Raw genomic sequence first — 12784 nt, 5'->3', positions numbered from 1 at the left:
CTTGGAAACGCAATGGTGGCAAGGAGGGAGGGATGCTGGGGGAAGCAATGGGAAGCCCCCTCCCTCCAGCTGCTCCATCCTTGTCAGGATTCAGGTACCAAAGACGGGGACTGAAAAAGCGGCCATTCAGGCAGAGGCAAGGGCAAATAAGGGAGGCCTGCCCTGGATTTTGTGCTTCAGGTGCAGTCTCTCCAGTGCCAGGCTGGGTCATACCCCTGACTTGTAATGTGGCTGCAAAGTGTCTCCCCAAAAAATCGGGGGTGCAGAGCAGGCTGTATGAGCATTTTCAGTTTGGAGACACCATTCTCTGCTCACAACTCCCCCCCATACCCAGTTCACCCCCCAAGGACCAAGCAGTTCCCTGGGGCAGCGCACGATCCTGCACTCAGCAATGCCCAGGGCAGCTCCTCGCTACGGCACCTGCACAGAGGATGGCAGCTCACGTCTGATGGGGACAACATGAAAACAAGAGCGGGGAAAGGCCACAGCTCCATCAACAGCAGCTGTAGGGACTGTGGGTGCGGGGATGGGCAGGGGAGAGCCTGCGGCCAAGGGCGCTTCAGCATCGTCCTGCTTGAGTCAGTAATTCTGCGGTGGGTCAGGTGGGAGCGTGTTGCTGTCTCCTTTCTCAGTGCTTTGATCTCCATGGTGACAAGGGGAACACGAGATTCGAGTTTAAAATATACTCTGCCTCCTGTTCTTCCCTCGGGCTGAGGAAGAGAGAGAGAGATGGGTCAGAGATGTCAGACTGGGTTTGGTCACAAGCCTGTGGCATTCACAGAGGAGGGAGCTGCGCCTCAAGGCAGCTAGATGTGACTTTGGTACCATGGTAGGTGACAAGCAAGGATGCCCCTGGGGTGATCTGATAACTACAACAGGGAGCAGGGGGCAGGTTTGGCTTTTTCCTACGGGACTCACTGGGAGTAACCCCAGCGCCAGTGCCATGGCATCATCTGGGAGAGGTCAGCATGGTTTTCCCCAGTCCTACCTGACTGCTGAAAGGCTGAGCCTCGGTAGCCAGGGTCCTTTTGAAGCTGGATCTCCTTCAAGGAGAAGATGGAGGCAGCTAAGGCAGAGAAGGCAGAGAGAGAGGGGTCAGCCCAGCTGGCTGAGCCGGCAGCGGTCTGCAAATCTGGAGCCCGAGGGACGGCAGTGCCCAAGTGCAGCACTGCCCCTCATCAGAGCTTTTCTCTCGCACTCTTACTCTCCATCGCCCTACCCAAATTGTTTCTTGCTCTCGCAGCCACCAAGCTCCCACCCCACTCTGCTCCAGGAGCACCTCTGAGTGAGCAAAGACAAGAGGCACCTGAAGAGCTCTGGCTGCAAACCACCACCCCAGGCTGCACAGCAGCAGTTTGCTCCCCATCCCACGGGTGAGAGGCCAGCGTGCACTTACTGTCAGGCAGGAGATGCACCCGCTCTCCCAGGCTCTTGAAGTAAGCGTGCCGCAGGGCTGCCTCCGCTGAAATCCGGCCTTTGGCTTCGTACTGCACAAAGCCACAGAGAAAGGCAATCACACACAGTCTGCACCCGCGAGATGGCACAGAGGCCCCGTACAGGGTGTGTGCACATCTGTGGGCCTATGCACATGTGAGTGCCCAAGCAATTTCATATACTGCGTGGGTGACAGCGTGTCCAAACACTGGACACACCACGGGCAGGCAATTACCAGTGCCATTTGCACGTGCATAAGGGACAGCACACACTGTGTGACCACAGGAATGCACTGGTCATGTCATCAGGTTTGTGTCCTCTCACTTGTGTGTGAGAGGACACGGGGTGAAGAAAGGTTCACCATCCTTAATGGGAGGTGGTTTGTGATAGCATCTACAAGGTCACAGTTGTAGGGTCATGATTTACTCTGCAGCCACAGCTCCTCTCCTGCCTGGCTCTGGAATCAGTGTGAGGGCAGCCAGAGTACCTTCACTTCAGCAAATCCCTTTGCCATCCACCGGGACTGCTCTGCCACTCACCAGAAGGAGGTTCATCAGCAAGTCAATGCCTTCTGAGTCCAGCCTGAGAGAAAGAGGGAATAAAAAACGGAGCATTACTGCACCCAGGAGACATTGCAATAGCCAATGCAAGGGACACATGGCAGCAGGGACCTCCAGTGCATTCAGAAGCTGCCAGCACCACAAGGAGGAAATGAAACTGGGCTCCCCAGGCTCCTGGTTACGACCAGCACAAGCCCACCATGCCTTATGCGTGAGCAGGAGCTCAAGGAGGTACCTTGGGGCGTGATTTATTAACGGCTGGGCTCGGTACTGCGTGAAGTTGTAAGCCTTGAACTCCTCGTTGGATGTTATTCCAGGCCAGGTGTCTTCTGTTGGGGTTCCTGGGAGGGGGAGAGAGGGAAACCTGTCACACTCATTCAATGCAGAGAGCAGCCTGATGCACACCAGCGCCAGCGTCCTCCCCAGGAGAGAGGGCACCAATGTTCCCCGCAGCCTAGGACTCGCCCGAGCATCCTCATCCTCACAGCGCTGCGGAGCCGGGGCTGGAGAGGGGCTGCGGGCAGCCCTGCCCACGCCTCCCTGCAGGCTGCCAAGGCTGAGCGCTGTCCCCGCTCCCGCAGTCAGCCACTGCCCTCGCGTGGGCATTTGGGAGAACGCAGAACACTCACCCAGCAGCCTGAAGATCAAATGCAGCTCTTCTTTCACCGTGGAGCCGGGGAACATGGGCCGACCAGTGACCATCTCGTAATGGATGCACCCAACACCCCTAGAGCAGCAGCAGATGTCTGGGATTAGTGAGGGAGAAGCCCTGTGGATACCCCCACCACCTCTTGGCCAGGGCTGAGGTTCCTGGAGAGGGAAATCAGCTCCAGGAGCTGTCCCCCGTCTCTGCTATGGGTAATCGTTCACTCCTGATGTGGACAGTATGCTCCAAAGCGCCTGAGCCCCAGGGGATACAGAAAAGAGCATCATCTTTGGGATGTGCATGGTGTAAGCATGGATGGTGCTACACTGGCTGATGGATGGAAATGCCCATCCCCACTGCGTCAGAGATCCCGGGAAGCTCAGTTTGGAGCTGCAGCTCACCACATGTCGATGGGTGTGGAATATTCGGTAGATCCCAGCAGGACGTCGGGAGGACGGTACCACAGCGTGACCACCTCGTTGGAATACGTTTTTGTAGGGACTGACTTGGCTCTGGCCAGTCCTGAGGACGAAAGGGATGGGCATCAAGGGGCTGCACCTCCTTGCAGTGCTGCGTCTTCCCCAGAGCCCACCTACCAAAGTCAGCCAGCTTGAGCTCTCCTCTCTCGTTGATGAGCAGGTTCTGGGGCTTGAGGTCTCGGTGCAGGATCTTTCTCCCGTGACAGTAAGCCAGACCACGCAGCAGCTGGAACATGAAGATCTGTGGGGAGGAGAAGGGGTTTGCATTTAGCAGGAGGACATGGGCACCGAAAGCGAGTCTGTCTCAAGGGCTCTGAAACTCATGGCCAGGAAAGCCCCTTGACGGTGGCTTGGGACAAGACACCCTGCAGACAAGGGTTCAGGCTCATTGCCCACAATCATGAAAAGGGGCTGCACAAAGTGCATGCACAGTAATTTTATTTAGAGCGGCAGTGCCTTTAGAAAAGCTGGTGGAGCACCAGAGCAGGCTGAAAAAGGCCAAAGAAGAGTAAGAAGGCTGAACTGAAGAGAGGAGGAGTACCCAGCCTCACCCAGCCCTGCAATGCCCTGGCCTGTGCTCAGGGTGAGCTCCCCACATGTGGGGAGAGGCAGGGGTGCAGGTCCCAGGCAGCACCGTCTTACCTTCACGTTGTGCACGCTCATCAGGTTCCCACAGTTATCGAGGTACTGCTTGAGGTCGTTGTCCTGCAAGGGGAAGCAGACGTCAGCCTCTCCTTCCCCCAGCCCCTATCACCCACAGAAAGCCCCCCAGACCCACCAGGTACTCGAAGACGAGGGTGAGGGAGCGCTCGGTGTGGATGATGTCGTGCAGGGTGACGATGTTGGCGTGCTTCAGGTTCTTCAGCAGAGACACTGCAAGGAGAGGAGAGGACAGGGTGGCTCAGCAGGACCTGCGTGACTGCGGGTGTACGTGTCCCCCTGCGCCACCCGTCCCAGTGTGACCCGGCAATGCCCTCACCTTCCCGTATGGCCGTGCAAGGTGCCCCTTCCTCGTGCTCCAGGCGGATTTCCTTCAGGGCAACGAGGTTTTCGGTCAGCTTGCTGCGTCCCTTGAAGACAGTGGCGTAAGTGCCCTGATGGGAGAGAGCAAATAGAAGCCATGCAGACCATTTATCAGAGTGGCACAACACTGATATATTCCAGAGTGTTTCAGGAAGGATCATTTGAAGCTGCAGGGCCGCGTCTGAAGTTCACAGAAAGAGCTGGTCTAAAAATTGCTAGATACTGAACAAAACTGGCCACAATCTGCCCTCTGCACTTCAGGTTGCCCTTCTAACTTAATTTAAATCCTTACATTGGTTTCATAGTGTACTCACCTCTCCCAGTTTGTCCAGTTTAACATAGGTTTCCAGCTTCCCGAACCCGATATCCGACTGTAAGAGAAAGGAAAACATCACTGGAGAGATCTCATCCAGGGATGGCTTCACCTCCGGGGGGAAGGTCAGGGACACCAGGCAGTAACGGCTTTGGGGAGATCAATCACGGCAGTGTTTGCATGCAGCAGCACAGCCCATCTCAGCACGTCAAGTCCATTACTTTCCTGGAGAAGCTGTGCAGGTGACCAGGCAATCAATCACAAAACCTTCACACCCGACTGGGTGCTGAAGCGAAATGGATGGACCTGCACCCCGTACCCCAGAGCAGGCGGTGACTGCCCCTTCCCGTGTGCTCATTTCTCTGTGTGCTGCTCAAATCAAGCGCGAAAGGGACATTTTCTCATCTGGAACAGTAATTCTTTAATGTATTGCTGAGACCTGCTCTCATGTACCCAGTGAAATAAAGGCAACCACTGCGAGGTAACAGATTCAGCTGTCACTACAAGCAGACCCCTGAAACTGCAGTTTTCTGTGGGGACAGAGACACCTCCTTGGTTAGTCTGGATTATCCATGTACAGGGATGGTTCCCAGCACAACAGGGCCCAAGGCCCAGGGCAAATCATTGCTCCTTAAGCTTAAATAATAAACCAGGGTCATTCTCCCACAAAATACGTTTGCACCGATGTGGTCCCAGGCCAGCAGCCAGCTCTGACTCCAGCCCAGCTGAAGCCCCCCCAGACCCAGCAGCGCTGCCCCGTGTCCCCAGAAGGGCTCATGCGGTGCCACTCAATGGACAGCACTGAATCGGCAGAGACTGCCCGGGGGGGCACTGAAGGAGCCCCCTGCGCTGTGCCCACGGCTCTGCCTGCAGCCCCAGCAGCCCCAGGTCTGGGGTGCTCCTGCAGCTCCCCCTGCTCACCGGATCTGCCCCATGGGAGGCGTTTTCCTTGCAACAGGCACTGACCACACAGCTCTCACAAGCTGCCACACGCTGCTTCCTTGCTCACGCAAGGCTGGATTTGGACAGGAAAATCCCAGGGGAACACAGTGTGTTTTTTACTCCATTTTAGCTTCTTCAAACCCTCTGCACACCCTGGGAACAGATGTGTCCTGAGAGTGAAATGAGGTGGTTGCTGCAACCTGAGGTGCTGTGCACTCCCCAGAGCCACACTGGGAGTTTCGGAGAAGAATGCCTTATTCATGGAGGGGACCATGAATATTAACGGCACATTGCTCTGGCTGCGTCTGTTATATTGATTAGACGGAACAGGCAGGTAAATGCAACCTCTCCTTTTCTCCTCCTTCCCCCTGAACAGGCCCGCCAGATCTGAAGACCCCTGCTGAGACCTCGCTGTTGTGCCTGTATAGCACTGAGCACCCCTGGGGAGCAGGACACATTTGTGCAAGGCAAACAGGGCATCGGGTTTCTGCTCCTACATATGCTGATGCTCTGCAGTAAAGAAGCTGAAATGCCAACACTAATGCAAAAGCTAATTCATTATTTATCGGCATTTGCATTTCAACCAGCAGAGGCTCCAGCACTTGCTAAACCACAGGAGGTTTTCCAACTCCTCCTGTTTGGAAGGAGCCAGGCCAAGAGGAAAGGCAGGTATGCAGAGAGGTGAGTGAAGGAATGTGCAGATCTGCATGCGTGGGAGTTACACAGGGAAGAGATGCGTATGTGCGTGGTGGGGGGATGTGTGCTGCTGGGAAAGGGGTCTCCAGGAGCAGCGATGTGTGTGCAGGTACCTCAACGACACATGGGGGGTGCAAGGGAGCTTGACTGCACGAGTGGGTGGCAATCAGCACATGCATCTGCTGGGACTCGCGTGCATGAAGCAGGATGCTGTGCCCAGCGCTGTCTGCTGTGCATGGTCAGACTTACGAGGGAAGCGCGTCGGGACATCCTGCTGAGGGGCTTGGGGAACTCCGGGCTCTCCATCTGCAGCTTTTGCAAGAACTCGGGGGGCAGGCGGATGTCCATGGGCAGGGAGAGACGCTTGCTGACGTCCTGTGAGAGGGCCAGAAGAGCGGGTATGAACACATCTGATGAAAGGAGGGCTGTACAGAGACATTCAAAGGGAAGTGCTCTCTAACCAGAGCTGATATGAATGCCGGGGCAATGGGTGCAGCATCTGTGGGACCCCTAGTCAGAGGAAAAGGGAAGGTGTGTGTGCATGGGGATGTGCACTGGGCTTTGTCAGGTAGCACGGGAGTTGTGTTGAGTGCACCCAGGAGGACATCAGGGCTCGTGTCTGACCCTGCCAGGTCTCCACGAATCAAGGACCGGCTCTTCCAGCCAGCAGGCAGGTGACAACCAGACTCGCCGTGTCCCCTCTGCCCCCTCCAGCCTGCAGCAGCACTCACCTCCATGGAGAAGCGGCGCTGGTTGTTGCTGCGGTAGCGCACGGCCATCGGGGACTGTCCTTCCACCTCGGAGGGGGAGATGGGGCTGGTGTCTGCTCGGAATTCCCTGCCCAGGTGTCCCAGCTGCAGGTGCCCTTGAGCCAGGTCTGAGGATAAAGGGAAAGGAGCACAAGCTGCTGGGGTAGCAGCACAAGTGCCAAGGCCCAAGGTATTTGCTTTGGAGAAAAGAGTGAGGGCAGGGCAGGGAGGCCCAGAGATGCTCCACAGCATAGTCTTCCTCCCTCTTGACATCCAGGAGGCATATGGAATGCCTGCTTTATGCTCCAGGCTCCTGCTGCATCATTGCCCACACAGCTCTGCTCAGCAGCACCCCCAAAGCACCCTCATGCAGCCCCCTGCAATGAAGGTCTCTTCTGATAGACGGGGAGGGGGATACAGAGAGAGGAGCTGCTTCACATCCAAGGCCACCCAGATCTCCCACACCTCAGTTTGGTGCTCAACCCCCCTTTAGCAGCAGCACCACGGTGTTCTGCATGGGTTGAGTATTCCTCTGAACTTCCCAGCCTTATCTTCACTACAGTCACATTAGACAAAACACGATTTGGACTTTAGGAGCTCCAAGGTGCCTGACCATGGCTCCAGATCCCTCTGTGCTAGGTCTGTACAAAAGCAAAACAGAAAGAGAGCCCTGTCCCTGAGGAGCTCACGAACACACGCACCTGATCTGCTTCAGGACCCACCAGAACTAACAGACATCAGGGTACTTTCCTCCAAAGATGTGACTTTCTCAGAAGATGATGTTTGGGATTAAAGGCTGCAGAGTCACTTATTACAAAACAAAACACTCCAGGCTTTCCTGCCCCAACCTGCTGCACTTAGCTAGACACACAGTCCCGAGAAGCACAAAAGCTCTCTTGAAAACCAAAGCAGCTCAGAAAAATAACTCTTCTCTTGGGACTCCAGGTGTGAAGCCTCACCAAACCCAAGAAACCCTGAAAGGCGCAAGAAATCAGAACAAAATAAGCCATTGAGCTCCCTCTGGTCTCCAGTCTGAGGCTTGCACTTAAACCTCCCCACTCTGTAATTAACAGCTGGTTGACAGGAATATTCTGGCATGGAGAGACTCAGACAGCGGCACAGCAGAACACTGAGGAGTTCAACGCAGGTCGCCTGGACCCCAGCGAAGTGGATTCCCCTGATTCACATGGATGCTGTTCCCAAGGGGCTGTTCAGAAGGAGGCAGCGCTGACTGGGTGTGCTGGGAGGGAGGAGCACCAGCTCCCCCAGGGAGGGATGCATCTCCCTCTGTAAAGGTGCAGGGCCAAGCAGGACTGTTTTGTCCCCTTGCCGGTGGTCACAGAGCTCTCTCCCTTCTCATCAAAACCTGCAGCTACCCTCCAAGACAGCAAAGCCTCCAGGGTCCAAGGGCCCTGCCGTAAAGCACCGGTGTCCTCCCTGCAGCCAGGCACCCTGCAGTGATTTCCCCAGAGCAAGGATGAACATTGCAGCAGGGAAACTCCCCAGGGAGGACCTGCGATGCCCGGAACTGAGCCACCCGAGTCCTGCCCGTTGCCAAGCCCCTTCCCTGAGCCGCACAGAGACAATGCCCTGCTCTGCCTAATGCAGATTTCAGCGCATGGATCCCGATGTGCTCAGGCAGCCAGCGATGATCTCATTGCTGAAGACCGGAGAGGGAGGGCGGGCGTTCACGGGGTGCTGAGCAGGGCTGGGACCTGGCTGCAGTTTGCTCATCTGACGGATGAGAGGTGGCAGGCAAGTGAGCTGCGAAAAGATGCGGTTTCGTGCCATGGTCACTGGGGGACCAGGCGACCTGCGAGCTAAGGGACGGAGCGTGTCCTCAACAGCCAGCCCGCACCTAAGGGACGGGTTCAGCCCGTGCCCTTGGGCTCGGGAGCAGCTGAAACAGGGCCAGGAGTTCTTGGGCAGACAGGCAAGAACAAGGCACAGTCACCCCTTTTCCCAGGGCCACTGCGGGACTCTGGTCCCTGTCCCTTTCTGGCCATCTGTTTGTGTAGGAACAGTCAGGAAACTTACCCTGAATTAACCACAGGCATAAAATTAACGGGGATCAATTAAACCGGATCAAATATTTTTAACTTGCTCACTTCCTAAGCAAATTATCTGAAAAAAACAACCCCAAAAGGCATTTAAAATCTGACTGAACAGAGTTCAGCTAACCCACTTCAAATGACAGTTTGGGTGCGTTTGTGCTGGTTCCCATAGGTAAAGAAGCCCAAAATCTTGGTAAAAGGTGCAGCACTCTCTGAACCAGCAACCCACCAGGCAGGTTAGTGTCAATCCCTCCTCATCTACAAGAGCATCGGATGTATAGCCAGAGGCCAAACAACAACCTGGACGTCGTAGCGCAAGATGTGAACTACCACAGGATGGGAAAAGCAGGTAAAAAGACACACAAGACCTGCAAGGATGAGGGAAAAGGTGATTTGGCTGCCCTGGGGCCACAGAGGGCAGGAGGGATGTGCCAGCCCAGTCCATCCTGCATCACCCTGAGGTGCCCACAGCACCCAGGGATACCCAGGCCCACAGAGTTGCTCACGCAGGGCTGGGGCTGCCCCCAGGCTTGGAGGACCTTGGCAGGAGGAGATGTGAAGCTGTGGGCGTGCAAACCTGAGGGCCTGTTTGGTTCTGCTCAGCATTTCATGTAGATTATGGTGAGCCTTGACACTCTGCAAATAACGAGGCTGCATGGGATATCAAAGCAAATTAAAGTGAGACCGCAGACACGGCGGCTGCCTTTGACGAGCCTCCCGCCTTTTTTTATAAATATATTTAAACACTGCCTCTGCCAAAACAAGCTTTGATCTCCCAAGGAAAGGGGCCAGAACCCTTCAACTGCTTGCCTGACTTATAACTTTTAATTACTTTGCTAAGTGTGAACTCTCCTCTTAAAGCTCTGTTACACTCATGAGGCAGGGCTGCACTCAGATCTTGGATTATTCATCCTCCTTCCTCCCCCTCACCATCTCTTCTTCATGGCCTTGCACTCTGAAGGCCAGATCTGGTGCTGATTTATGCCGTTGCAAACTGGGAGTTACGCAGGCTTTGCAGCCTGAATACTGAGACCTTATTTGGCCTCGGAGGACGAACCAGGCAGTAGCTGTTTTGGGGCAAAGCCTTGGCACAGATAGGAGTTATTGCTGGACAGCACCAGCTCTTAACAAAGCAAATGGGAGCCACCAAGACCTGATACCTCTAAAATCTGGAGTATGCGGAGGAATGTGTAACTGGGGACGCGCAGGAGGAAAGGAAAGAGCCCCTTAATGTGAGGCTGGAGCAGCCATGGAGAAGATTCCTCATCTCCGAGGATGTGGAGATGGTGCTGGCCTTTGTCAGGGATATCAGATACTGCACAGAGCCCAGTCTGGGCTCTCCCTAACACAGGGACTTTCTTCCTGTGGCCGAGGGAAGGCTGTTCTGCCCAGGGGCAGGATGCACAGCAAGGCAGAGAGGTGTTGGATGCCCCAATTTAGGCTGTGAGGGAATCAGGCTCTGACCACAGGCACCCCCTTTCCCTCTCTGCATCACCAGACTCGGCCAAGGTGACATTGCCCGTGATGGGATGTGTCCAGGCTGGAAAGCTGTTTGCTTTTCCATTTGCCAGCTCCACTTCCCTCAGACCTCATTTTATCAGCCTCTGCGGGGGAGGACACGAGAATTATGGGATGGAGAGGACAGAGCTGGGGATTTCCTACCACAGCACCAACAGCCGAGGCAGATTCCTGCCCACAAGAAGGCCTTGCCTTGACCCACTGCCAGAGTCAGAGCAGCTCTGCACATGCTTTTGGAGCATCTCATGAGCATGAGGTCTTTGGCCTCTGCATCACCCTCCTCCCCAGAGACAGGCACGGCCCCCACAGCCACCCAAGTGTCAGATCTGCAGACTGCCATGACCTGTGAATGCTGATAACCTGTGATTTCTGATGCTGGAGGGAAAATAAAACCTGCAAGCAATTCCCTGAGGAGCTGTATGAGGTGATGAAAGAAAAAACGATGTGCTGATCTCTGCTGTGATTAGCACTCTTTTCTGGAGTGAGCAATCACAGTCCCTGAGCTGTCACGGGTCATCCGCTCGCAGGGAGGAGAAGATGACTGCAGGCAAGGCTGCCTCCACACAGGGACAGCCCAGGGCCACGCTCAGAGATCCTGAGCAAGGAAGGTGAAACCTGAGGCAAAGTTTTTTCATGGGGAAAGCAGCACAAGAGCAACTGCCATGACTCTGGTCTCAGCTCTGCTGCCAGCTTTCTGCACAACTGTAGCAAAGGCATTTTGCCTCTCTGCACTTTGATTCCTCCATCTGTAAAACAGGAGACCTACACCTCAGGGAGAACAACAGAGACCTCCCCAGAACAGGCATCTCCCAGGAGGTCCAAACCTCACCACCAAACCCTGCAAAAGAGCAACTTGCACATAAACCCCCTTCTCATCCAAACCCCACCAAAACGATCCCATTCTCTCTACACACTTGAAGCATCGCACTCCCAAACCATGCCTGAATGCCTCCTCACCCCGCGGTGCTGGGACTCGTGCCCCCCACCAGCTCTGTCCCCTGGCACCGACGCCTCCAGCTTCCCCCTGCCAAGTCCTCCTGGCACAGGGCTGTGGGCAAAGAGCTCCCGCGCAGGAGGGGTTCATTAAACGGCCGAAGGGAAGCCTCAGACAAATGTGGCTGTCAGGGCTCTTCATAAACAACGGCCGCAGCCTGTGGAGATGGAGATTAAGGGCATCGTGGAGGTGACTTCTCAGGATTGTTTACAATCCCCATGGGAAACTTAATCGAGAGATCTCGGGCAGGAGGGAGCGGGCTCGGGGCGGTGGGTACAGGCTCAGGGCAGTGGGTACGGTGGGACCGCACGTTTTGCCTTTGCTGTGTGGGAGAGGACTGGGGTGCAAACTGGAAACCGTGCACCGGGGAGCAAGGGGGACCAGGGTAGGAAAGTGGTGGGAGGGTGCCAGGACGTGCCGCGTCCATGCAGGGAGAGATGTATGGATGGGTAGAGGCTGCCACTGGGGCATCCCATAGCAGCACCTGAGGAGCCGTACCCAGACCCCAAGCCCCTGATGCATTCCTGGGTCCCAGAAGGAAAATCTCCTCACCATACCCTGTCATGGTCTAGTACTGGTCCAGCCTCTGCCCACAGGGTCAGGAACACGCTCAGTCCTGGCCCCAGGCTCAGTCTGCTCTGCCTCTGCTCTGATTCTTTCCCAGCTACCTCAGGAGTGAGGCCAAAGCAGGGAGGACAGGCAGATGCTGCGTGCACTGGTTTGCCATTCAAGGGCAAAGGAAAAACCGCAACAGAAGCTTCATTAAAGCAGAAGAACAGGGAAATCGCCTCTGACAAAGCCTGGGTTTGCACAGCGGAGATAACGAGCCCAGGCTCACACATCCCAGAGCTGAGGTCCCCCAAGGAAGGCAACAGAAGCAGCAGCTGTCAGCACCCAGGACTTTCTTAGCCTTGCACCATTTTATCCCCACAGCTTCTGCACATCTAATTAAGGGCTCAAGTCTAATTATAGCCCTCACTGCTTGCTAGGGTGTGAGGGGAGGTGTATGCAGGGGAGAGCAGGGAAGGAGGCCGTGAAGGGATGCTGTTCAGGGTAGCCTGGGTGGCCAGAGGGACAAAGAGGAGAATCAGGAGCTGCAGGAGTGAGGAAAGCCAGCTCTAAATAGGTTACTGCATCTCTTCTTTCAAGCAGGTTGGCTGGCAGGGAGACGATCCCTCCCTGCTGGGGCAGATGTGAGTGCCAGGGAATTACATCACAGCCTCAGCCTCTGCTTGCAGCAAAAGTTTCTAGCAACTGTGGCTGTAGGGTGAGGCGAGAAAGAGCTCGAACGTGACCTGAGTGGAGCTGAGGGCACCGTCACACGAACGGGCTGGCCTGTGGCAAAGCCAGTTGTTTTGGTAGGAGGCAGCCGCAAA

At 55.5% G+C, this 12784-nt stretch overlaps 1 protein-coding gene across 1 annotated transcript in view; it reads right to left on the bottom strand.

Moving 5' to 3' along the window:
* Nucleotides 1-675: 675 nt before the first annotated feature.
* Nucleotides 676-12784, bottom strand: part of CDK18 (cyclin-dependent kinase 18) — a 13037-nt gene continuing 928 nt past the window's right edge. The window contains exons 2-15 of the mRNA XM_010189632.1: nt 6825-6958; nt 6343-6468; nt 4457-4513; nt 4099-4213; nt 3898-3992; nt 3762-3824; nt 3237-3360; nt 3042-3162; nt 2624-2721; nt 2230-2335; nt 1974-2016; nt 1397-1487; nt 989-1066; nt 676-710 (exon numbers count right to left, since the gene is read on the bottom strand). Of these exons, the coding sequence (XP_010187934.1) occupies nt 676-710; nt 989-1066; nt 1397-1487; nt 1974-2016; nt 2230-2335; nt 2624-2721; nt 3042-3162; nt 3237-3360; nt 3762-3824; nt 3898-3992; nt 4099-4213; nt 4457-4513; nt 6343-6468; nt 6825-6958 (1286 nt within the window). The remainder of the gene's footprint in view (nt 711-988; nt 1067-1396; nt 1488-1973; nt 2017-2229; nt 2336-2623; nt 2722-3041; nt 3163-3236; nt 3361-3761; nt 3825-3897; nt 3993-4098; nt 4214-4456; nt 4514-6342; nt 6469-6824; nt 6959-12784) is intronic.

The sequence above is a fragment of the Mesitornis unicolor genome, unplaced genomic scaffold, assembly GCF_000695765.1.
Source record: "Mesitornis unicolor isolate BGI_N332 unplaced genomic scaffold, ASM69576v1 scaffold21288, whole genome shotgun sequence".
NCBI lineage: Eukaryota > Metazoa > Chordata > Aves > Mesitornithiformes > Mesitornithidae > Mesitornis > Mesitornis unicolor.
Note: the sequence above shows the minus strand (reverse complement) of the source record. Positions and strands in the feature narration are given on the sequence as shown.